This window comes from Podarcis cretensis, assembly GCF_951804945.1.
Source record: "Podarcis cretensis genome assembly, chromosome: 3".
Lineage (NCBI taxonomy): Eukaryota > Metazoa > Chordata > Lepidosauria > Squamata > Lacertidae > Podarcis > Podarcis cretensis.
This window is the reverse complement of record NC_137172.1, coordinates 73898085-73923809: the sequence shown is the minus strand read 5'-3', so window position 1 is coordinate 73923809 and position 25725 is coordinate 73898085. Positions and strand designations below refer to the sequence as shown.

At 39.4% G+C, this 25725-nt stretch overlaps 1 protein-coding gene across 4 annotated transcripts in view; it reads right to left on the bottom strand.

The window, feature by feature from the left end:
• The window catches only part of AK9 (adenylate kinase 9), a 68081-nt gene that overhangs the window by 20236 nt on the left and 22120 nt on the right, over nt 1-25725 (bottom strand). For all 4 annotated transcript variants that reach the window (XM_079971599.1, XM_079971598.1, XM_079971600.1 and 1 more), the window contains 21 exons: nt 25448-25560; nt 23565-23756; nt 21947-22072; nt 20835-20909; nt 19405-19503; nt 18461-18600; nt 18201-18381; nt 17235-17379; nt 16227-16334; nt 15710-15784; nt 13619-13767; nt 11822-11978; nt 10912-11026; nt 10077-10132; nt 7051-7176; nt 6467-6544; nt 5338-5421; nt 4245-4451; nt 3419-3561; nt 2072-2284; nt 1159-1425 (listed from right to left, as the gene is read on the bottom strand). In XM_079971599.1, the coding sequence (XP_079827725.1) occupies nt 1159-1425; nt 2072-2284; nt 3419-3561; nt 4245-4451; nt 5338-5421; nt 6467-6544; nt 7051-7176; nt 10077-10132; nt 10912-11026; nt 11822-11978; nt 13619-13767; nt 15710-15784; nt 16227-16334; nt 17235-17379; nt 18201-18381; nt 18461-18600; nt 19405-19503; nt 20835-20909; nt 21947-22072; nt 23565-23756; nt 25448-25560 (2849 nt within the window). The remainder of the gene's footprint in view (nt 1-1158; nt 1426-2071; nt 2285-3418; nt 3562-4244; nt 4452-5337; nt 5422-6466; nt 6545-7050; nt 7177-10076; nt 10133-10911; nt 11027-11821; nt 11979-13618; nt 13768-15709; nt 15785-16226; nt 16335-17234; nt 17380-18200; nt 18382-18460; nt 18601-19404; nt 19504-20834; nt 20910-21946; nt 22073-23564; nt 23757-25447; nt 25561-25725) is intronic.

The window sequence follows — 25725 nt, the reverse complement described above, 5'->3', positions numbered from 1 at the left end:
TCTTTGCTCAACATTTTCGTAACAAAATACCGCATTTTTCCGTGTATAAGATAAGGGTGTTTTTTTTTTACCAAAAAAGTAGGTTTTTAATTGGGGCTCATCTTATACACGAGTAGTGCTGAGGGTGTTTTCTTAATTTGGAGTCCCCCAAAATAGGGGTATCTTATACATGGGAGCATCTTATACATGGAAAAATATGGCACTTCAATATGTAAATTATATTGCATAATATTTTACATACTGTAAAACAAAGGTTTGTATATGTATTGATTTCTGTTTCCTAAGAGATACATTTATGGGTCAGGTATATAGGAAAATCCAGGCTACTCTATCTATAATATTAGCTTAAATAGCTGAATCTTTTTCAAGCAACTTTGAATTATTCATTTTCATTTAGCTCTCATGGGAAATTGGATCACTATAGAAAGTGTGGAACAACGGAAGCACTGAGTTAATTCATTCAACCTGCAAAATTTTTGTTTTGTACTGGGTACAAGAGCTGGTTGGCTCATGCATATTCAACATTTAATGACTGCACTATCAAGAGATAGAAGAGATAGAAGATTTTCATACGACATCAAACACACAGAATTGGACACAGAGCTTAAACAGTTGTTGTTGCTTTCCTGAAAGGTGTCTCTATGTAGATGTTAGGATAAGTCCAAGTAGGATTCATGTTCCTCTATTGCTTGAAGCCAGGAGATGCTAGGACTTTAACAGGTTGTCTGCTTTTTCTTCCTGCTGAAGACTCAGTTCTATCCTTGGCTAAGTTAGAACCAAGAGCGTAAATGTTCTCTTGGATGTACCCCTTCAGACTTCAGGTGTGATATGCATCCTGCTTTTAATTCACAAAAGCTACTGAACACTGCAAACTAGCACAACAGGGTGAAAGGCTAGGCCTAGCCTTTGACCTGACATTATTTATTAAATTTATAACCTGCACCATCCCTCAAAGTAGCTCAGGCAAGCATGCCGTTGTTCGACATGCAGGCGGGGTTTTTGGTGTATGTCTAGGGAGGACTGTAGCATGTGAACCTCCATCTACAGTCTAAAGTTCCATGGTCTTGATTTTGTTTATAATGGGACTTGATTTTGTTTATTGTGTAAACTGGTTCAAATATTCATCTCAGAAAGCCATTAATGTATCCTAGGTGTTACCTCTTGGAGTCGCTTAGTTTCCTCTTCACCCTCAAGTTCTTCAGCTGCAGATTGAGGGGATTCAACCATTTCTTGAATGGTAGCCTCTTCCTCATCTTCCTCCTCTTCTTCAGGTCCAACTCTTTTTCCAGTTTTGATCATGATCAATTCCTGTAGGCGCTCCTCAAACTGAATGTGGAAAATACCTAATTTGTCTGCTAACCAACGGGCACAAACTGTTTTACCTGCTCCATGTGATCCTAAAAGACATATTCTTATAGGGGGAGCCTTAAATAAGAAACAGAAAAAATATAAATGTTTGGATTTTATAAGAGCAGGTTTCTGCTGAATAATACATCATTTAAAATCCTGAGATATTTCAGAGAAAAGAACTGCATTTGTTTCTTAAAGGCAGATTATCAGATGATTGTACATGCTTCAGTGTTGGTAACAGAAATAAATTTGCTCTCCTATCCTGGTTGTATGCTTCTCATGGGTTGGTCACTATGGAAAAGAGAATAGTGGACTAAATAAGCCTTTGGCAGGGCTCTAAAAGAGGTAGTTAACAGTGCTATCCTATACATGCTTACCCAAGCATAAGTTCTACTGAGTTCAATGAGGCTTACTCCCAGATAAACTGGGTAACAGATTGCAGCCTAAATGTATTCCCATTCACTACAGCTACTCAGCATTCTTCATTCCCTTCATTCAGCTCAGTATCACACCTTTTCCCCCTTAGTAAAAACGATAGTCCATAAACGTATACTCATTTAACAAAGTTTTTAGAAACTGTAACAATTATGTCTTCATGCAATGTGCCTCCTATATTTAGGTTTCTCATAATTGAGTTAATACAGTGTCTGAGACTTGGACTTTGGTTTATTAATCTCTTATCTATAACAGACATATGAAAGAAGCTGAAAATGTTGCCTACTTTCAATGGCTCATTACGAGACACATATTCTTCGGGGTTTTCCAAAAATTTATCTCTGTTTTCTGGAGTTGAAAAATAATAGTGTTTTTCTCGATATTTAGCTGTGTTTTCAGTAAGTCCTGGGTAAAGGATAAAGTTTTCCTTTAGAATCACTGGACAAAAGTGCTTTGTATCTCCCATATGTCTCTTCCTCTGAGCAGCTTTTTCTTCATCCTTAAAACAGCAAAATAATTCTGATGAGGTGTTGAGCATAACTTTGATAAACATCCTTAAAAAATTAGTCTTCCTTACTGGCATACTTATAAGCATCCAAACGGCCGCTGAAAGCTGCATATCTTCCACTGCCCCTCACCCTCAAATGTGATCAGGGTACTCACCTCTGGCAGTGCTAATCATATGTAGACAAAGTGGTGGATTGTGATGATGTGGAGCAGTCTAAAGAAAGCTAGCAGTAACACTTGCAAGTTGTATTAACTTCAGTGAGATGCGAACACATAGTGAAAGCAGTCCTGCATTTCAGTGTTATGCAGATCAGTGCTAATGAACTTGTATTGTGTGACAGACTGAATTCTGCACTTGGAATGTAAGAAGTCATTGTTTTCCATTCTACCCTGTATTTGTTGTGTGCAGCACTGTTTCTACTCTGCTGCAGTTAAGTCTTCCTCCAAAAACTATCTTCATCTCACTGCTGCTGTGGCAAAATTATGTAACTTATGTAATTAATTTTGTAAATTATGTTGTCATTACGTTATTTTATTCCGTATATTTCATTCCTAAGGAAACGCCATACAAACGGGACCCCCACTCACCCCACATTCAATTAGGTATCATTTGTGAACTGAGAGCAACAACAGCAGCCAATATCAATCATATTTGCTGGCTTGATTTCCATCTGGGACATGGGACAAATAAGCTATCCCAGCAATTTCTGGTGCCATTTTCAATGGAATTCTCCAAAATTCCTATTGGGCATTCAGCACAAAGCTGGAGAACACAGACCTAATTTTGCAACAAAATGTTAATTCCCGAGTTTAGTATCTCAAATCCATCCTAAGTTGGCTGTACTGTTGACTCCTAAAGTGCCCAAGAAGAGCAATGGACTTGGTCAGACACCCCTCTTCTCTAGAATGTGTCCATTATGCACATACTATCCACATTTCAATAATGTCATAGCACGTAGATAATGCTGAAGAAACCCCCCAAATCTCAGCACTCCCTTACATGAAACAGTATAAAATATGTATTGAGGCTGAGAACGAAATGCACCATAGTCTTTAATCTGTGATTGGGGGAAAATGTATTTAAAATCATAGCTAAATATAATCTTACATTTAGGCTGTTACTTACTTCTTCCTCTTCTTCTTCCTCATCTTCATCCTCTTCCTCCTCTTCCTCTTCCTCTGCCAGTGCCTCCGCTTCAGCTTGCAAATCTTCTTGTTCTTCATCGTCATCTTCAGGACCAAATTCCCAGCCATGGTACTTAAAAGGTTCTGCCAGAGATAATCATGCTCTAATTTATTTTCTTTAAAATGCAAGTATAAAAGCATGCAACAGCAGAGATAAATCATGACATAGTCTTTCACTAAAAATCGATTGAACATATAACAACTTTATCTGTAGCAGTAATGTATTATCTGCTCCTGATCCAGGCTGAGTCATCATCCACTGAAGGTTCAAACCTCAGAGCCAGAAGCTCTCGTCCATCAGCTGTCCACCAGAGACCACTGTAAGAGCAGATCCAGAGAACATTACCCCATTCCACTTGCCAGAGGGCCTGCCAAGAAAGCACCATAAAATTCTAAAGCTCAGAGTCCCTTTTAGACAGAGATTGGGAACCTGTAGTCCTACATACTGTTGTAGATTATGTGCAGAGCATGTTGCATAAAGAGTAGGAACTTGTATAACCCCTTTGTTTTCACAGCCCTAGCCAGGCTGGCAAGTAGACACTCACAAGATGTTCTGCTACCTTTGGAAGTAGATCATAAGCTCTACAAGCCTGCCATAAAGAAACTTTTTATGATGATATAACAGAAGCATCCTGCTAAGCCCTTTCATATTTTTTAAAAAACTAGCACTACTGCTCTTCTAGAGTTCTTGATTTATTTATTGTTTCTTCTTTCAAATATCTCCTGGTCTAGAAATAATGTCAATAAAAAACAATTATGAGACTTACGTTCCATAGATTGAATACTTTGGTCAAGAAGCATTTGCAGAGTTTGCCCGTCAATCTCCAATTCTGAAACCTGAATTAAAGGTGACTCTGCAATTGCTGCTTCCGTTCTTTGCCATTCATGCAGAAATTGGATAATCTTGCTTTTAAGTGGATCCATTTCTACTACATCTGGGAAAGCATCCTCAGGATATTCAGGTAGCCTGACTCCTGAAAAAAAAAAAAGCAAACTGCATTTTAGGTAACAGTTTGACATTGTATGAAGTATATTGCTCCCTCTAGATTGATATTCAGGCATGAGTGCCAACACTTATGTAGCCAATATGGCACCACCCTCACACAGGAGGGAGGTACCAACAGAAACTGGATACTCCACAGTGTAACATTTTATTGCAGGTCCCATTTCTCATAAGGTAATTTCAAATAGTGCTTTCCTTTCTCATTGGCTCTTTGTAGCACATGCTTTCAACAAATCAATAGTTCTTTTCAGCATAACATGCTGGTTATATTCAACTCAGTCAGAGTAGATAGACTGAAATTGATGGCCTTAAGTCCATTAACTGCAGTGCATCTACTGTGATTATGATTTATGTAGCATATCACCCCATATGTTTAATAATTTATTCTTCTCACTATCTGAGAATCACAATAGCCAAGTTATTGCATTGTTTCTTCATTGATATACTGCTAAAGAAAGGGGGAAAAGGAAAGAGGCTCAGTTACTTTTTAGGTTTGAGTATCGTTATTTAATTGCATAGTATGTCAATTCAAGTGCACAATTCTTCACTTCAAAACTGGATTTATGGTGGAGAAAGCAAGACATGTGCATAATTGTCATTACAATATGCAACACAGGATCTCTAGATAATTGAATGGCTAAGAAAAGGAAAGAAGGGAAGGAGAGAAGACGAAGAAGAAGAAGAAGAAGGAGAAGAAGAAGAAGAGGAGGAGGAGGAGGAGTTTGGATTTGATATCCCGCCTTTCACTCCCCTTCAGGAGTCTCAAAGCGGCTAACATTCTCCTTTCCCTTCCTCCCCCACAACAAACACTCTGTGAGGTTTAAGAAGGGAAGGTGGAAGAAAACTTGATCTCTAACCTAGTTCAGATGCAACACTCTTCAGTGGTGCTGGTGGCTGAGGTTCTTCTTCACTTTCAATGTGTTCTGCTGATCGTTTTGATTCTGTGAGAACAAGCAGAAAATGGTTATGCCTTCTGCATGTTTTATAGAAGAGAAGGTTAACCTGTAGCCTTCCAGGTGCTCCTGCACTACAGCTTTTCTCATCCATGACGGCTGACCATGCTGGCTGGGTAGGAGCTGGAACTCCAACTACTTCTGGAGAACCACAGGATACCCATTTGCACTTTATAGGAAAGGTTCAAAAAGATTTCAAAATATCAAGGGAGTTACTACAGAGATACAATGCTGCAATATGCAAGAGCAGGACTAATGGTAAAGGTTGACATGACCAAAGATGTTCAGGGTGGAGGGAGAGGAAGAAGGAGAAAGAGCTGAAAAGCATGCTTTCGAAGCTACTACAGTTATCTGCAATTTAGGAATTCAAAACGTGGGTACGATACTGGTGTGTCATCAAAATGTATATTATTGACAGAGGATTTATTTTTATTAGTAATTTAATACGCAGTTGGCAGGCTGAGAAGACACAGCCACTGAATTACATTTAGAGGGACCATATCAAATCCAGCTCTTATTGCTCATTATTCATACAGTACATGCACATTATGAAGGAAATGCTCTGAATGTAATTCTTACATGTATGTTTGTTTGGGGATTATGGAGTAGTTTGGGCACACATTTTCCATGAGATCTACTAGCTGATCACTTAGTACTAACAATAGAAAACTAAGGAACACTTGTGATTAATTCTCCTTTAAGACAGGTTTTGGATTTGAGGCTAGAGATAGCTGCTGAGACCTTTTAAGTCCTTGGCTGTCTCAGAATAACCCGGGGAATCTTTGGAAGTATGACTCTTCTTGTTTGTGCTCCTGAGTGAAGTCATGTAAAATTGAACTTTGTAGTTGCAGAAACTAAATTCAGGGCACAGACAAACCCAAAGTTAACAATAAAGAAAATCAACATTTCCAGCAATTATGTTGGAAGTGAAATAAATGGCACCACCCAAATAAATAAACATAAGTAACATTTTATTGATTTATTTATTTGTGTGGCAAAATGTATGCACAAAAGTCTGATTGTGAAATCCTACCTGTCTTGCTCTCCTGTTGCTCTTTGGAATCCAGAGACACTTGCGCTTCATCAAGTTGACCCTCAGTTTCTAATGATTCTGTGATTGGATATATTAAAAGATAAAATCACTACTGAAGATAAACTGGGATTCTTTACATAACTGAGACACACTTAAACACAAATTCATGTTAGAACTAAAAACTTTGGGGAAGCACACAGTTTCCATGAGATCTACTGGCTCACACAAAACATCATTTGTGTGGTACTGTCTATGTACAGTGCTAAGGACTCAGCTATGTACAATTCTAAGGCTTGGCTTTTTTGCAGCCTGAATGTCTGAACTAGGGTACAGAAAGATGTTATTACTAGAGAAGATATGGTCAAAGGAAAATGGAAAAGGAAGATAATACAAGACAAATGTCTTTGTTAGGCAAAAATCAATGGTATTGTGTGCAAATCTTTGACAGCGACATCTTTACATTATTTCATTATTGAATAAATGATATTTGAGAGAAAGTACGTGCAAGCAAAGGCATAAAATAATGTGGCACAGAGTTTCTTTTAATATAAAAAAGGATAAGCCACATGGTACAGAAGACCAACCTCCAGATTTTTCTTTCTCTTTAGTCTCATCAGAAGCAGAAGGTTGTATTGTTTGGCCTGATTCAGTCACTGGCGGCATTTTGGTCTGTGATTCAGATGCAGATGGATGATCAAACTCTATGGATTCTGTAGGCACAAGAAAACACATCCTTCCTAATGTTCACAAAGCCACTTTAAATCTTCAAGGATAGAAATCCATAGTATCATTAACAATATAAGGATTCTTCATGTGTTTTAATGTGTTGGAAGCCACCCAGAGTTGCTGGGGCAACCTAGTCAGATGGATGACATATAAATAATAATAATAATAATAATAATAATAATAATAATAATAATAATTATTATTATTATTATTATTATTATCAACTAGGTAACAATTCTCTTTTTAGACTAGATGTATGTTCCAATAGGTAGGCATGTTTGAAATCACACAGGAGGCAGAAGAACAAATAAGGCATGGTTACATACATCCCAGTGATTATGAATTACAAAATATCAAAGAGATGTCAGTCATGTTCAGAACTTGGGATATTTCCCTAGATAAGTCATCAGGGACAGAGGCTTTTTAGTGCTGGATCCATAGCTACAGAATTCTACCCCACCCCCACCCAAGATCTACATAAAACCCACTCTTGAGATATTTCTAAATTGATCCCAATGACTTTTAAAAAAATTATCTTTTCCCAAAATGTCCCATTCAGACTTTTTTTATTGTTTTACCCACTGCTTAGTCTTTAACTTCATATAGCTTGTCAAGAGGACATAGCATCACGAAGAGTGCATAAGATCTAACAAGCATAAAACCAGCAACAGATGATAACATCTATACAACAGAGCTCACAGCCACACCAAATGTGTTTTGGCCCATCCCTAGCTTTGTTTACTTACCTACTTCTAGTCCTCCTAACCTTCAGCTGCTCTCTTGGATCTTGACCTCTGTCTGGTTTCAACTATACATCTGCCTCTAGTCGTTTGATTCATGATTTATTGCTCTGGAAAGTGCTTGGGTTAGACCATGCATCTGTCCCATTAGAACAGCCTGCCAGGGTCCCAGAGTCTGACACTCAAGAGTCTGACTACTTCTGAGGCCTGAAAAGTATGCTTAGTGGCAATGTTTGTCACTGTGTAATGTATGAAGCCCCTCTTAGTCAAAGAACACAACTAAAAAGTTTCAGTCAACATTCCTTAGACTCAATGCCTGCAACAATAACATTTATTATGCTTGCTTTGAGAGAGAGAATAGAAACTGAGTATATGCAGTTATATGCAGGTGAAATCAATCTGCAATAGTATATTGAACAGAAGTAGCATCATCAGGCAAAGGTCAGCATGACTGAGATGTTTGATTAGTCAGTGTTTGATTATTGAAATCAAATTGTAGCTTGGGGAAAACATGCTTTTCTCAGGCAAAGAACTGTGGCTCATCTTCAATACAGGCATTTGTGCATGACATTCTTTTTTCCTTGATGAGTAACTGTTTGAATAGAAGATAACAAGTACCACCACCCAAAAGCTAACTTTATCTCACACAGAAATATTTCAGCAGCTTCTATAATTTTTTTAGGGTTCAGTTCAGAACTTTGTTCATGAGTCACTGAGCTGGAGGAAAAAGAGAAGGGAAACGTAGCAAATTCCTCCTTTCCATCCTCCAGCAGGAACTTGCACTGGAGTCTTTTCTTTTACAGAATCCAAGGAGTATACCTTTTCAGAAGGAAACTCCATTAATTTTTAAACATATATGTTTAGTACTGCACCTTGAAATGAAAATGGTTGTTTTTTTAGAAATAGCATACCGAATTAAAGAACCCAGTAGTTATGTATGGAAGTGAGAGCCGGACCATAAAGAAGGCTGATCACCAAAGAATTGATGCTTTTGAATTATGGTGCTGGAGGAGACTCTTGAGAGTCCCATGGACTGCAAGAAGATCAAACCCATCCATTTCTGAAGTGCTCACTGAGTGCTCACTGGAAGGACAGATCGTGAAGCTGAGGCTCCAATACTTTGGCCACCTCATGAGAAGAGAAGACTCCTTGGAAAAGACCCTGATGTTGGAAAAGATGGAGGGCACAAGGAGAAGGGGACAACAGAGAACGAGATGGTTGGGCAGTGTTCTCGAAGCTACTAACATGAGTTTGACCAAACTGCGGGAGGCAGTGGAAGACAGGAGTGTCTGGCGTGCTCTGGTCTATAGGGTCACGAAGAGTCGGACACGACTAAACAACAACAGATTCTTAAGTATTTTTCTTTATATATTTAGCAATGCCAAGTGACCATCAAAGGGAAGCATTTAAACTTTAGAAATAAATACATACATTAGGTAACTGAAAAATCATTCACATATTCTGCATTTTGCACAGAACTATGCCCAAATGAACGCTACCTTGGCATGTGCTTTATACCAAGTTGAGATTTGAATTTCTTATGCACAAGCACCACAAAAAAGGGCAAGAGTGAAGATGCTCACTCTTGTGCAGGTATGCTCATTCAGAGGAAGCAGCATCTTCAAGCACTTCTCAAGCACCGCTTTTTGCAGTGCTTATGCATACTGCAGGAGGCATTATATTGGGAGCTGAGGTCCTAGGTCATACAGGGTTTTGTGGGTCAAAACTAGCAGCAGGGCTGGCCTAGGGCATTTTGCTGCTTGAGGCAAAGGACAAGATGCCTCCTGCACAGCCATTCAACATGCAGAAGCCTGCCAGATTGACAGCTACCTCTTTCCTCAATGACAGCAATAAGAGAAGCATCCTCCACTACACTCAAGGGCAGCAAGATAGTTTAGAGCAAGTCAAATAGTGAGCACACACAGGGAAGTGAATATATGGGGGCTTAAAGGAATGCGGGGGGCACTGGGGAGGGGGAAACCTCTGTTGCTGCCATTGCACCAGAGCATCTGCTGCCTGAGATTAGCTGTCTTACTGACTAATGGCCAACATTCTCAATTGGGTCCAGTGGTTGAGCTCAAATTCACAGGATCAGCTTCCACACAGAAACAGTTCCAAATATTGCTATTGCATTATTTTTTTACCTCTCTCTTCGGCAAATTCTTCAGCTTGCAGTTTCAGCATTTCCTGCAGTTCTTTTCTGCAATTAGTAAATTGTACAGATATTTATGAGAAACTGGTTGAAAACTCTAGCTCATTCTTCATTAAATATATTCCTGGAACAGGGTACAAACCAATAAATCCTAATATTATTTTATTAATCATATTTGCTAGTTGCTTTTCTCACAGACTGCACCAAAGAAACTTACATTGAAAGCAATTACGAAGTGCAAAGATAAGAGCTAAAAACACAGCTACTCAGATAAGAGGCCGGAGCAGGACTAATACATAACAAACCAAATTAATATACCCACAAGGCAACAAAATGAAACTACAGTCCAGTGAGGACATACACATTTATCTCCACAAAGGCCTGGACAAATAACTGTGATTTTAACTAGTGCCAAAAATTCATCAGGGTTGGCACCTGTAGAAGCCTGTAGAAGGAAGACATTCCACAGCCGGGAATGCCTGCATCAAAAATACCCTCTTATACATTGCTGCATAGTGGATAATTGACAAATGTGGCAATGATAAAGAGGAAATCCTTGCTAAATTGTAACATCTGGGCAGGCATATGGGGTACAGGTGTTCCATCAAGTACGGTAAGTCCTAAGCAGTGTAGGGATTTGAATGTTAGAACAAGCACATTGAATTTATCTCAGTAGCAATCCAGCAGCAATGAACTGCTTCTTCAGAGACGGTGTAATATGTTATTGGTAGGCTGTCCTGCTTAACAGCCTACTTGCAACTTTTCAAACAACCCCAAATGCAGCTCCATGTAGAGGGCACATGGTGTTTCGTTTTTCAAATATTTACCTTGTTTCTTCTTCCTCTTGTTTCTTCTTTAAAGCTTCGTCTGTTAGCCTTTTTATAATTTTAGCATCAACTTCTGCTTTATTTGCTTGGTACAGTCTAGTGAGCAATACCTTTCCTGCAATGTAATAGAAAAAGATGCTATGAAATAAGACTTAGAATTTGCATATAGTTTCAAAAATTAAAGAGATATTTCATATATCATGGACATATCATTGTACAGTTTAGGACAGGTCTGTTTCTGAATGATCTTCTCTCTCTTTAGTGGATTACTTTTGATGCTCTGTAGGCAATTAACTCCTTTTCAAAAAGTTAACAAGTTAGGTGGCAAGAAAATGGAAAAAATAATAAAGATTAGCTTTTTCTAAATCAGACCTTAATTGATGCTTGCAGGTGGTTTTCCCCCAAGCTACTTAGGATAGTTCAGTGATAAAAAAAAAATAGTAATGGGGCACAGAACCCTGGTTCAGTTCCTGGCAACTCTAGTTAAAAGGAGCTTGACAAGCAGACTGAGAAACACCTCTGCTAGAGACCTTGGGGAACTGCTTCCTGCCAGAGCATACATTGTTTGGCTAGATCAGGGCTGGGGAATCTACATATACAAAATCAGAGCCTGCTGGATCAGACCAAGGGTGCATCTAGCCCAGCATATATATCCTACTCAACAATGGTAAGAGTCACATCCATTGCTCTGTCTGCATTTGCACCTGGCTCCACCCAACACTGGCATGCAGTCTTTAGAAGGTTACTGATAAGTCCATTTGGCTGAAAAAGGTTCCCCACCTTTGGGCTAGATGAACCTATGATCTGGCCCAGTATAAGGTAGTTTCCCATGTTCATATACTTCCCACCCTGGAGGATTGTTTCAAAAATAGCTTTAATGTTAGACATTCAATTTTAAATATGCACCAACCATTTTGTTCAGCATTCTTCAAGCAAATCACAGTATCCGGTAGAAGATCTTTTTCTACCAAAGCTGCCCAGTGTTCTGTCGATGGAGGAAAATTATCCAAGACCCATCCTCCTTTTTCTGCAGCTCCAGGATATCTGTATTTATTTGATTTAGAAAGCTGTAATAAAACACTGCCGTTAATAACAACAAATAACATTAATGAAGCTATTAGTGAATTGTAGTGTAGTAGTTAGATTGTCAGACTATGGCTGGAGAGACCTAAGTTCATATCTTCATCATTCATGAAGTTCTCATGGGTAGCCTTGAGCCTGTCAGTATTTCCCAGCCTAATCTACCCAACAAGTGTGTTGTAAGGGTAAAATGGGACAGCATGTGAATACTGTCTTAAGTAATAGAATTCTGATCAAGCATATCAAAGAGCTCACATACGGTACATTAATGTATTAGAAGGAAGAGAGGGAGTTGCAAATTTGTGCCAGTTAGTGGTTGCTTCCACACTGGTCCCTTTCCTCCTTACAATTGTCATTCTTGGTTCACTCACTTTCACAGAGAATCCAGATGGTATCGTTGACAAATTGTTACAGCCAAGTGTTTTCTGTATTCCTCAAATTTGTTCAGTTTTGGTAACAACAAATATTGCAATAAAACCCAACTACAAACATAGTCTGTATAGTTAAAAAGCACTAAAAAGAACTTTAAAAGCACAGATTTTGTATTGCTTCCCATCAATTGTAGTTGGGGCATTAAATGGTAAACTCTTAATTATTCCTTGTTTGAATAACCTTTCTTAATTACCCCAATAATTAAGAAACATGGGGGGGGGGGAGCTTTCAAAACTGATTTCCTCTCATTCCAACTCCTCTGCCATTTTTATAATGTTATTTGCCAATAATTAAAGACTTTGGCCATGGTAGAAACTGACAATGGAGTAGTAAACAGTGCAGTACTATGCATGTTTATCCAGACGTAAGTCCCACTCTGTTCAATGAGGCTTTCACTCAGGTAAGTGTGCACAGTGAGCAGTCTAAGAGGAGACTTTCTAGGGGCAAATAAGAGGCAACTCATCACACATCTCCTGGCCATGGATCAGGAAGCAATAAAATGGGCAGGACTCACAAGCAGGAAACTTTTAATTAATATGGAAAGGTTGTTTTGGGAAGTTTAACATTATGTAGGAGATCTTGGTCATGAGGAAGCATTTTGTGGGACGGTAATATGTTATATTAAATACTGTGTGCAGTCTCTGTTTCCTGCAAAAGGTGGGGAAGTTGTGAGATTAGACACAAAGGTGCACCAGAATGGTGATGCTCAAATGACTGATGAGAGCGCCTCTGAACATTCATGGGAAAGCATTCATACTCAACAGTATACAAGCAACTGGTGTGGTGGGATGATGCCATGGAACCACCCTCTCAACAATAACAGCATTACCGCTGATTACCTAAACAGTGCTGGTGTAGGGCAGGGTGGAGTGGAGTTTGGGGCTGGGAGGGGGTCACCTGCAGCAGCACCAGATTGGCTCCATTGTTGTGCCTGCATAATCCCAACTTTGCCTCCAGCCTGCTCCACTTTGGTAATCAGCAGAGATGCTGCTGCTGGGAGGGCAGCTCCTTCCTACCATGCCAGCTGTCCCTGTGTACACAAAGCACCAGCTGTTGGCTTTAAACTACCCTATATTCTTAAGTGAATATATTCCAAACCTATATTCAAAATAGAGAATTTGAAAAGAAAGTTCATGAAAATGCACATTATGAGTAACATTTTTTGAAATAACAGCACATTTCCTGGTACTTTTACCTCGGTAATTGCTTCTTCTAATGCATCAGCGTATGCTTCTGGTGGTAGCAGTATTGGAGAGAACCTTACAGCTTCAATGGCTTTCTGTACTATCTCTTGCACCTCTGGATGCTCAGATGTTACCTCTGAAGTCTGGGGCACTGAGGTTTCTGTTAGAAAAATGTAAATGGAAATATGCAGGTGAACATTAGATTCATTTTGCCAGAAACATTGGTTTGACACTTTATACCTGCCTGTGACTGCATTCCCTGTGGAAATTTCTGCTCAGGTGATGCTCCCTGTGGCATTTTCCCATTCCTTGTGATTATGTTTATATAGGGAGATGGAAATGGATAATGTAGATCAGGGGTCAGTAACCTTTTTCAACTGTGAGCCGGTCCACCATCCCTCAGACCATGGGATGGGCCACACTATATTTTGAAGGAAAAAAATGAACGAATTCCTATGCCCCAAAGATGCATTTTAAATAAAAGCACACATTCTACTCATGTAAAAACACCAGGCAGGACCCACAAATAGCCCAGAGACGCATTTTAAATAAAAGTACACATTCTACTCATGTAAAAACACACTGCTTCCCGGACCGTCCGCAGGCCAGATTGAGAAGGCGAATGGGCCGCATCCAGCCCCTGGGCCTTAGGTTGCCTACCCCAATGTAGATTGACCAATGAGAAAGCTCAGAGGCGGAGCTTACCTGGTTTACCATAGAGAGGTAGAGGAGTGAGGGTCAGACAGAGGCAGAAAAAGTTGAACATAGTGGTTGTGACAGAGTGGGAGACAGGGATAGAACTGAGAGAGAAGAGTATGACAGTGTGAGACATTGCCACATCTGGTTAAGGGTGTGCATTTGAGAAACCATTCTGAACATATTTAAAATTTGTTTGTTCTTCAATAAACTTTAATCTTCGTTGTTGACTTTACAACCTGACTGAGACTCAGTATTTCACCAGAAGAAACCTGGTTGGTGGCAGCAGAAGAATAATGCAGTGGTGTACAGGTCAATAGTCCATGAAACGACCGGGGGCTCTGTACGAATGCCACACTCCCACAGGTGGAAAGGGCTGAGGCAGGGATCTTTACTTCTGACTTTATAGAATGTCATTAGAATGGCCATCCTCTAGGCATTTCTAGCTACATAGTGAATGTGTAGGGAAGAAAAATGCAGGCAGAAGAGCTAAATGCTGGGCAAATTAAGTACCTTAAACAAAGGCAGACCTATCAAATTATCATTGATAAATTATAATAAGAATTGCCCAGGCTACCTCAATGGACACCCATTTCTTTGGGAAATGCTTCTGATGGTGACATATGCTCACCACACACACATCTCAATGGTAAAGCACATTAGTGAAACAACTAACTTGGGCTAGTGCACAGGCAGCAGTCCTCTGGTCCATTTCTGAGCCCACTGCAAGGAACAGAGATATCTCACAGACTGCCTTCTCCTGCATGAACCTGCCCAAATATTATGATCCTCATTCAATGCCTTTTTCTGGATTGGTAATCTGCAGTGGGGCAGGTAGGTCCTGGGTAGGTCTTGCTTCTCATTTGTGATGTCCCACCCTTGCAAAATGCTCCCCAATGTCAACAGACTCCATTATCTTTTCCAGGTGAATAACTTTTTATTTAACCAGGATTTTAGTTCATTTTAGCTGTGTAAAATCCAGATAAAGCGTTTTCCCACCCCACCTCAAATGTGTGTTTTTATTCCATTTTAAAATTCAATAGTACACAGGTAACTCACAAGTTACGCATACTTAACTAGTGTGCATTCAGCTTTACAAACTTGGCAAATAAAAATGGGGTGGAAAGTGGGCAGGTGTCTGGGGGAAAAAGACTTTGGCAATTACACTCACCATTGAACCCAATGTGATTTGACTCTATACCCAACTTTGGCTTTATGAACTATCCCAAGACGCAGCCCTGGTGTAAGGTAAGAGTTGCCTGTATCATAAACTGCTTTGAGAGGTTGCTTATGCTCTACATAAAATAAATAAATAAACCTGTCATCACTAATAAATAAAATGCTATGACTAACAACACTTCTATTTTGAATAGCTAACTATTGCTACTTGCTATGATCAATAATACCAATTTCTTCTGCAGCCTGGGATGGAGACAACTCTTCCATTTCACCTTCATCTTCTTCTTTTATGGTACTACTTTCTAGGCATAGAAAGAAAGAAAAAAAAACATGCACACATATATGTATTCAGTGTTGTGGACAATCGTTTCATTTGTTCCCATTATCTTCTCTCTTACTATGTAAGGACCCTGCCATTGGCTGCATCCACTAATGTTACAATCAGAACACCATCAAATGGATGCTTGTGAGAACAGACAGGTGGGCATGTCCAGGGAGGAAAAGGCATAGATAACCTAACCAAGGGGAGGGATTTCAAATGCATATCAAGTAAGCACATCCACCTTTGTGGCAGGATCTAGAATCCATCTAGATTTAAAGCAGTATGTTGAGACTGAGCACAAATGATTCTGGATTAAAAAACACACACACCACTATATTTTTGTGCTACAAATGGATTGATGTGTGTACACAGCCATAGTTTCAGATTCTGACCTGTTCTCACAAACCAAGTTACTATAATACCTTTTTGGCTACCAGATGTTGTAACACTATGCTGCACTGAACCAGCGGTAATACCCTCTTCATATTCATCTGGTTCTTTGTCACTTAAGTCTTGGGCTATCAATGCCGCTGTAAGAGAAAATTAAATATGGAGAAGATCCGTCAAGAAAAGACAACTACATTTTCTATTATAAAAGGGTACAGCATACATTTTTACAGGGTAGCAGGGCACCAGTCCAAAGGGGACAGAGGAATCACCAGCTTCAAAGCCTTGCTGAGCTCTGCTGGCCTCAGGTGGTGCTTGTGCATTCCTCCCCCCAATTAAAAAAAGATTGTTCTTCCCAGCTCCAGGAATGGCATACTTCCCCCTGCTATTCTGGGGCCATATTGGGGAATGGAAGGGTTCTGATTCCAGCAGCCTCCCTCCAACTACCCCTGCAGCACTTCCTTTTTGCCTTCTCCACCATAGGTGGTGGGATAGCATGGCACACTTACACGAGAATAAACTTAACTGAACATAGTGTTTTTTTCTGAGTAAGCATGCAGAAGACAGCACTGCAAATGCCTTGGAGTTTGATACTACTTGGATTACAATATGATTTAAATATCTGAAATTGCTAACCATACTATTTGCATAACGTGCTCTGCTCTGGTTCGCCAGAAGCGGCTTAGTCATGCTGTCCACATGACCTGGAAGCTGTCTGTGGACAAACACCGGCTTCCTTGGCCTATAGAGCGAGATGAGCGCACAACCCCAGAGTTTTCCACGACTGGACCTAACGGTCAGGGGTCCCTTTACCTTTACTAGGGTAAATAACCTAGTGTCCTCCAGATGTTCTGTACTATAACTGCCATAATCTCTGACCGATAGCATGCTGGTTGAGGCTGATGTTTTAGTCTAGAACACCAAGAGAGCACCAAGTTGCCTATCCCTGCTGTAGTAACATCAATGATTGCCTTTCAATGGGAAGGCCTTCCAATATAACACAAATAACTAAACACCTCAAATTTTACATAAAACAACTTCACCTTGCTCCTGGTACAGTCGTTCATTTTCCATTTTTTCTTTCACTTTCTGAATGCCTGCCTGAATTGCTTCATAGCGAGTCTGCTCAATGAGCTGTAATCTTGCCTCTTCAAATTGTGCTTTAAGAAGATCCTCCATATCAATGACCTAAATAAAGCCATTGAAAGTAAAGTATCAGAGGATTGTGGGAGAGAGAAAATTATGCCTACACAATTTTTCTCAAAACACGGAAAGTGGAAACTTGAAGAGCCCCACCTCCTTATGTCACCTACTGCCAAGTCTGGTAACGAAAGCTGAAACCTCATAAAATAGAAGTTAACCTTCTTTTGATGTCTTTTATTTTAATTGAAAAATATTTTTCAAGGATCCTTGTTTTTGCTACTGACCTATCTGTCCCTGTACCTTTAAATCTGATATATATCCCCTCACCTTTATGGCAAACCCTTTTTTTACTAAACATCTCATTGGGACCCCCCCCCATTTTTTCTGCAATATCCTTGGAATCTCAAATTGGGCACTTAGGACAGCCCAGCCCACTTACTCTTTGCACCAGTGGGCAGTGTTCAGGCAGAGGGAACTGCTTGCCTGATTGCTGAAACTCTATGGTGCCACCTCTGGAAACACTGAGATGGTGAACTGCAGCTTTCAGCCCAGCAGGATCAGGTGACTGAGGAAACCAATAAGGACCCAGCTGACCTTTCATAATTGCTGTGTCTGGCCTGACTCCTCCATTGGAGCAACTCATTGCTTATTGTGTAGGTTGAGCAGCAAGCCCTGCCTGAATCTGCATAGCTACCAGTCTATCTACTGGCATGAGACCTGGTCTCATACCTTGACTTTTGTTTATTCAGGATCCTATCTTTGGTTCCTTGTCAGCAAAACCATCACATGACTGGGAGCCAATTTAAAGAAAATAATCTATAGACTAAATTATTGTCATTTATACACAAGTATTAATTTATACCTACCTTTCCCTGATAATAGTCTGCAATCAAGCCACACATGGTTGTACGTCCAGATAATGGAGGTCCAAATACTACTACTTTACAAGGTGGAAGAGGCATAGGTGGTAGAAGATAGGGGCGGGGATTCAGCATAAACGCCTTCAGGGCTTCTTCACTTGAAAGCATATACATCTTACCTAAGAAGCTAAAAAGAAAACAAAATCATAGTACGAGAGGCTTAGGATGATTGCACTCACATTAAGGCACACTGGATTTTGGCCTACCCAAGGGCATAGTCTGTTGATCCCATGATAATTTCCCCTTGTTTTAAAGCCACAGGACATGCTCGTCCCCATCTGCTGCGACGCCATCTGTATCTAGGTGCTACAAGTTTGTAGGCTGCAAGCACCCGGAACAGTTCATCCTGTATGCCAAAACAAAAGAATTAAAGTGCTACATTTATTTTACAAAGTGATCAAATATCTTCACATATTTCCAAAAGTTACTGCACTACATTTACATACTACTGATATGTAGCTTTGCCTATGTAGGGTACTGCACAATCATAACAAGGGCCATAGGAGTTAAGGGACATGGAGAGGGGAAACTGTAATTTATTTTTTGTAAATATTTATATACTGCGCTATTATGAAAACATCTCAAGGTAGTTGTATCAAAAATGCAAGAAAAATAAAATAAATCTAGCAGTGTTACTTGTTAGTATAAAATTTAACTGAAAAAGAGATGCAAATGACTGGCATCAGTAGCCGGCAAGTTAGGTAGGCCTTCATAAACAAGTAGAAACTAAATCATCTTATACCTTATTTCCATGGGGAGGTTAAAGAGTGGGGGCCACAACAGAAAAGGCTCTCTTCCTGGCCTCCATACGATGAGGTTCTACAGGCTACTGCACAACCACAAGGGCCTCATAAGATGACAATCTAACCATGTTAACAATTATTTGTTTTGGAAAGGTGACAAACAAATGGGGGGCAGGTTTAAAATGTTGGACACAACGAACAGTGCTGAGCTGATGAATCAGGATCAACTGTTTGGGAACCTCATGGAATATATGCTTCTAGTTTTGTCTTGCGCTTCTGCTAAATAAAAAGCAAAAGATTTCTTAAGTCTATATCAGCATTAAATGTCATTGCCACCTTTACTTTATAATGTGCTATTGCTATTGCTGCAGACAACTAACTATATCACATGCAAATATCAAGCTTACGTTATCCAGTCCATCCAACATTTCTTCCTCACCACTCTGAAGTTTGGTTATAAGAGCTCCATTTCGTAGGCCCATGGATTGAAGACGAGCTATTACTGTCTAAACAAAAACAAAAACTTTTTGCATAAATGGTCCTTTATACATTTAATTGATATCACATATGTACTTGTCGAAATATAAATCAACAGACATTTGGCAATTTACTTGGGTACCCCTCAAAAGTACAGTAATCAACAATATTTTTAAACAATGGAAAGAAAAATTCTAAATGAGGTCAGAGATGAATAGATTCACTGACACTTCAAATGTCCTGTAGGCTTCTGCTGACTAGGGCACAAGTAGGTGAGGGGCAGTTTCTTCCTGCTTTTTCACTGTAGCAACTCCAGGCTGGCACAGCTGAGGAGCTTGAGGATTAGGCCCTGCAGAAGAGCTACAAGCTCTTGCCCCAGAAATGCCCTATTTCAGACTTTCCTGCTACCATTAGCAATAGTTTTGTGTCTGCTTGAGCACAGCTGAGGCCTCTGCTGCAACACAGGATTGCATTATTTTATCTCCATCAATAAAAGATACCAGCTGCAATGCAGAGTCCTACAAATGAAAGGCTTTCCATTTTTGAAAGGACAAAATCTGCAAATGTGAGGGTTTCAACTGTTTCCTTCAGATAAAGAGTTCACAAAGTGAAGCTCTGTAAAAGTCCTGTTGTCCTGAAGAAAGTAGGACTGGAATTGGGGACAGCTCCTTCCACTGAAGGAGACCAAGCCTCTAAAGCAGATAAACCTCTACCACTGAAGGAGAACAATATTCTACATTTGACTGTGCAGGAAAGTTCATGTGTGGGAAAGGAATGTATAGACATCACAACATTCACGAGATTCTGGATCAGAGCATGTCTCTGTATTGCATATTTATTAAGAGTTCAATCTAATAAAATCCATGTCCCTGCAGATATAACAAAAAAACCTTTCTGAGTATCATATTCCAAGCATACTAAATGAGTTTGTTTCTTGTGAAAAGAGCACAAGGCACTGGTGAAATATTTCATGATAGCTAGAATTGAGGCTACTAAGCATGGAAATATTCTTGAGCTCCTCGCAAAAAATGTGCTACAGTGTTGTTTTTTTGTATCTCTGTATGTGGGAAAAGACTGATGATCATCCTGATGTAGAAAACTATTGAACCAATACTTTTGGATGTAACTAATTACTGAACTAATGATTGTCCTTAACGATATGGGCTCAATGAGCTTGTAAATGAGGCCATAAGTGTATTATACAACTGTCCCAATACTCTGATAAATTTTATTAGACATATTAAAACAGAGGAAGCAGGTATCAATTTAAAGAACAAAAAAGCTGCAAATAATAATCTAATAATAATCAATTAATCATGCTTCTTTTGAGAGGAATATATAACAATTGCTATGTACATACTCCAATGAGTTCTTCAGCAGGTTTATTTCCATCTAGTTCAAACAGGTACTGGGAATCCTGCTCAGCCATTAATGTCTAAAAGTGAATAAAAAAACAACAACCAGAAACAAAAATGCTTTATGCATACACTGCTATCCAGTTCTGTTCCCTTCCAATCTGATTTCAATTACTTATTTGAGAACAGTTTATAAAACTGTTTTTTGACATTCACTTCTGTACAACGCTTTATGAATAGTAAATGTCTAAAATAGTAGCTGTACTAATTCAGGGTATTATATTCATGGTATTATATTAGGGATTATTGTGCACATAGATGGAACTGCCTTCATACAAAAGACTCATGAGTACAATTGCACTTGTAACTATGTTGTGGCATGTTGCAAGAGATAAAGAAGAGATGTAGTGCAGGCAGAATAGCAATGCTAACTATCCTATCCACTTTGCCAATACTGGGAACACACCTTGATATAAAACGAGGCTGGATCTTAATCTTAACTCAAAACTACAATACGAGTCAATGCAGTAGATCATAAAATAAGCAACTGATATTCATTATCACCAAATGTAGATATCACAGAATTGTTGAGTTCGAAGGGACTGCAAGGGTCATCTAGTCCAACCTCCTGCAATGCAGGAATCTTTTTGCCAAACATGGGGCTCAAACCCATCACCTTGAGATTAAGAGTCTCATGCTCTACCAACAGAGCTATCCCAGTCTTAGTGGCATGACAGTTTTCCAACATGCATACCCAATGCCCATACTTCTAATACAGAGACACCACTCATTCCCCTGTAAACAAAAAAGCTAGGTAGGAAATGAATGTATTACCCTACAATTTATGTTTTATAGTTCTACTTCCTGATGCATGGGCCCAATTCAACCACCCAGTTCTGTGCTGTTACAGCTGTGATGAGTAACTACAACATGAATGGTTTATAGGAGCAGTGGGCATTTTTGTTATCATCAGTATAATTTACGAGCATAGTTCTCACAGGGCACATGTGGTGATTAGCAATATCAAACAAATTTTGAAGAAATGACAATCAGGTACTTAAAAACAACAACTAACTTACTTCTAGAAGTTGTAGCACAGATCTCATCTTGTTCTTACCTCTAAAGGACGTAGCATAATGTCCTTATAGATTGCAACTCTTTCTTGTATGTTTTCTAAAAAATCTTCTGGTCTGTGCACTAAATGTGGCAAAATTTCCGTCAGCATGATCTGATCAGCTATTGCCTAAGAGTACAACAAAAACAAAAAACATACTTTCTTTCATTATAATTAAAAATAGAATATACCAAGCTTGCTTCTGGTTCCTACTCAAGTATTTTACAGAATGAAAAATCTAAACAGTAGCAAAAAGGCATTTTCAATTCTATAAATGAGAACTCTGTGTGAGCAGCCTCTATACTGTGTGCATAAAGCCTGGGTGTGCCTTGGGGTCATAGTGGACTGAATCCAACTAAGTCAGGGATGGGAACGTCAGTCCCAGGGACGAAATGCCTCTCTTCCTAGCCCTCTGGACTCTCCCCTGGCCACACCCACTCTCCCCAGACCACAATCCTCACTGGCCCTGCTTTGCAACCTCCTTGGGTGTTTTTACCTGGTTGGAATGCATCCCTGAACTCTGATGATATTTCTAGCTTGCCTGGATGGAGGGCAGAGAGCATTGTGCAAGTGTGGGTAGAATCTAGCCGGTAAAGGTAAAATTCACATTTGTTGCTTCACCCACTTTTGCCCCTGACCACACCCACCACTGACATGTCCCACACTCCACCCCACCAGTTGCCCAGAGGAGGATGCATCCCTTTGGCTGAAAACAATTCACTGTTCCTGAAGTAATGCTAAGAGTAGACCCACTGAAATAAAAATATGTTGACCAACTTAAGTCTGTTGATTTCAATGGGTCACTATAGGCTGCAGTTGGTTACAACATTCCAAATGAGGAATGTTTCTTATGAATGCAGACAAATCAGACTGGAATTTAAGCAGTGTCTCCAATGATCAAAGGTATGGTGTTTCTTCATAATTCAGTATACCTCAATATGATCCTCTAGTCAATTCTGCATTCTTGTATACCAAATTCTGGAACTCATTTACCATTTTTTAATCATACAGTTTTCCTTCACTCCTCAAGTGAACTATAGTTTGTCAGAAAGCTACAATTCCAAGCATGAACTGTAGTTCCCAGGTTTCTTTGGGAAAAGTCATGACTATTAAAGTGTACAATAATACTCTACAATTACAGGACTCATTTTTTCATAGAAGATTGCCAAAGCCTGGCCTAATAAACAGTGTAACATATTTTATGTTAGAACTAATGTTTGGCGTGCAGGAGTAAGTGAATAATTAATTAATAGGATGTCTTTCCTCCCCTTTCTAAATACATTTTTATAGCTGTTTCAAGCCTTAAAGATCAAGACAGGATAGACATTCAAGTAAGCTTACTAATTTACTGAGCACAGAGAAGAGTCTATTATGTTGTATGTATTACTGTTAAGGGCATAAATTATTTTCAATTCACTGAAGAGAATATTTGATATATGTGCAAGATAACTGTACTAGAAAATAAGTATTTTATTTGAATTCTATCTAGGAAGCAATTTTGTATTCAATTACAAATAGAATTGAGTAAAATGTATTCAAGATTGTTTCTGAACAATTCCCAAGTCTTCCTTTACTTGCAGTATTCTTAACCTTACCTGTTTAGATAACCTGGTTAAGTTACCTCATTTGTCTCCTCTTCTTCTTCCTCTTCCTCTTCTTCCTCTTCTTCTTCTGCAGATTTGCGTGGCTCTTTCTTCTTTTTCTTACGCTTTTCAATAATATCAGGATCCCACTCTTCCCTTTGATATATTTGCCCTGTTTCAGGGTGCTGCCTTAGTCCACTGATTCTTTGGCACAAATCATAGTCAGGACACTAGTGAAAAACAGGGGGGATGGGATGTTGTTTACATAATAATATTGTTCATCTTTAAGATTAAACATAATACCATAGTGAGTCTGATCTCAGTATCAGCTATGTTGGAGGCAAGCCACAACTGTATTTTGGCTTTGCAGAGCCTAACACCTGCCTGGGATCGCTCTCCTTGGTATGCTATAAAGAGGAACAGAACTTGGGAAAGACTGAGCAGCAGCATCTAGTTAAAAGGAAAAGACACTTATAAAATTAAGTGCTATATTGCCTTACCATGAGAGGCATAGCAGGAACTGACAGAACCCTTTCTGGGTGACAAACAAGTGGTGAGCCAGGAATGTAAACTCTTTACAGGAGCAGGAATTGAGGCAGGAGGGAAGGAAATCTGCACAGTATTCCCAGTGTGAGTTTTCTCATCATAAAACTCTCATTGAGGATACTGTGCAGAGTCCCAACCCCCAAATACTAGGCCTCAGTAAAACCTCTTTGAAGGAAAGATGAGGACTTGGAGTTTTGAGCACACTCATAAGTTGGCTGCTCTCATATGGGGGAGACTGCAGTACAATAATAATACTACAAGCTGTAGCATTATATCCCCCCTGAACAGCAAGCACTGCAGAACAATGTAAAAGGGCAATGCAGTGGTGGACAATTTCTTTAAATACGTGGCTATTTTGTTGAAAGCTTTGACTGGCGTTATTGCACCTAACCTCCTTCAGGTCTGGATCCTGAAACAAGAACTTTCATATCTGTCATGGAAATTGTATTTGATTGGTCCTCTTTCATCCGAGTAAAGCTAAAAGAGAGCTTCACAACTTTGTACATTTTTTTAAGGTTGTGCACTAAGTGCCTTGCAACTAAAATTAAAGTGTAAAATTAAAGTGTACAAACATCTTCAGGATAATAAAAGGGAAATCAGAAGCTGTTTCCAGATAGCAGTAAAAAGGGATGATTTTGCATACATGCACATCACTAGTCCTATACAGGGTCTAGTCCAATTCAGTACTGTTTGGTTCAGTGTCACCAGGTAGTGGATCACTTTATTCAGCAAAATGTTCATCCAGCCCCTCTGCCCTAAGCTAAAGTGAATGTCAGCATAGCTGCTGCTGGGGAACTTCAAATGACTAACCATGGGATCACCAACCTTTTTGGCACATTTGAAGTGTTGAGAAAGTGCCATGGGCACCAGAGAGAATGTTAACTTTGGGAGAAACCAGAACCTTTGAATGAAACAACTAGAAACCTGGTATTAAGCTAATTTTTACGCAAAGTAGGTCCACTGAAATAACTGGACCTAACTTAGTCATGTTCACCAGGGCTTTTTTTCTAGAAAAAGAGGTGCTGTAGCTTTTTTAGGGGGAGCACCCACCTAAAGAAGTTTAACTATTTTTTTTGGGGGGGGGGGGAGAGCACGCAGCCAAAGTTGTCACACAGCTCCAACTGATGTGCCACCATACTGCAATGCTACAGAGCTGCCAGAACGCACCAAAGGGGTGCCAGAATTCACCAAAGAGGTGCTGGAACTCAATTCCAGTGAGTTCCGGCTAAAAAAATGCCCTGATGCTCACTCATTTCAATGGGTCCACTGTGACTAAAAATTAGTTGAATTGTCTGAAATATTTTGCTCCACAGGTATAATCACATTTGCAGAGTAAGTAGTAGATTGACTAAGAAATAATTAAAACTGACATTACCTTAATATTAATCAGGAAATCTGGTTTTAATTTTGCATTTCTAATTACGTCAATTTGTTCTGGTATACTCATGTGTTCTTCAGAGAGAGAAGGAAAATCACAGAGAACATAACCTATGGGAAAAAACACACAACCCCATCCAGAAAAAACACACTATTTAATGGGTTGTTTTAAAGTCGAAAATATACAAATTTTACAACCACTCTTACAGAATAATAAGTGTGTAACTGATGTTGTTTGACGAGGATGGGGGTCCTAGAAAAATCTTGTGTGAGAAC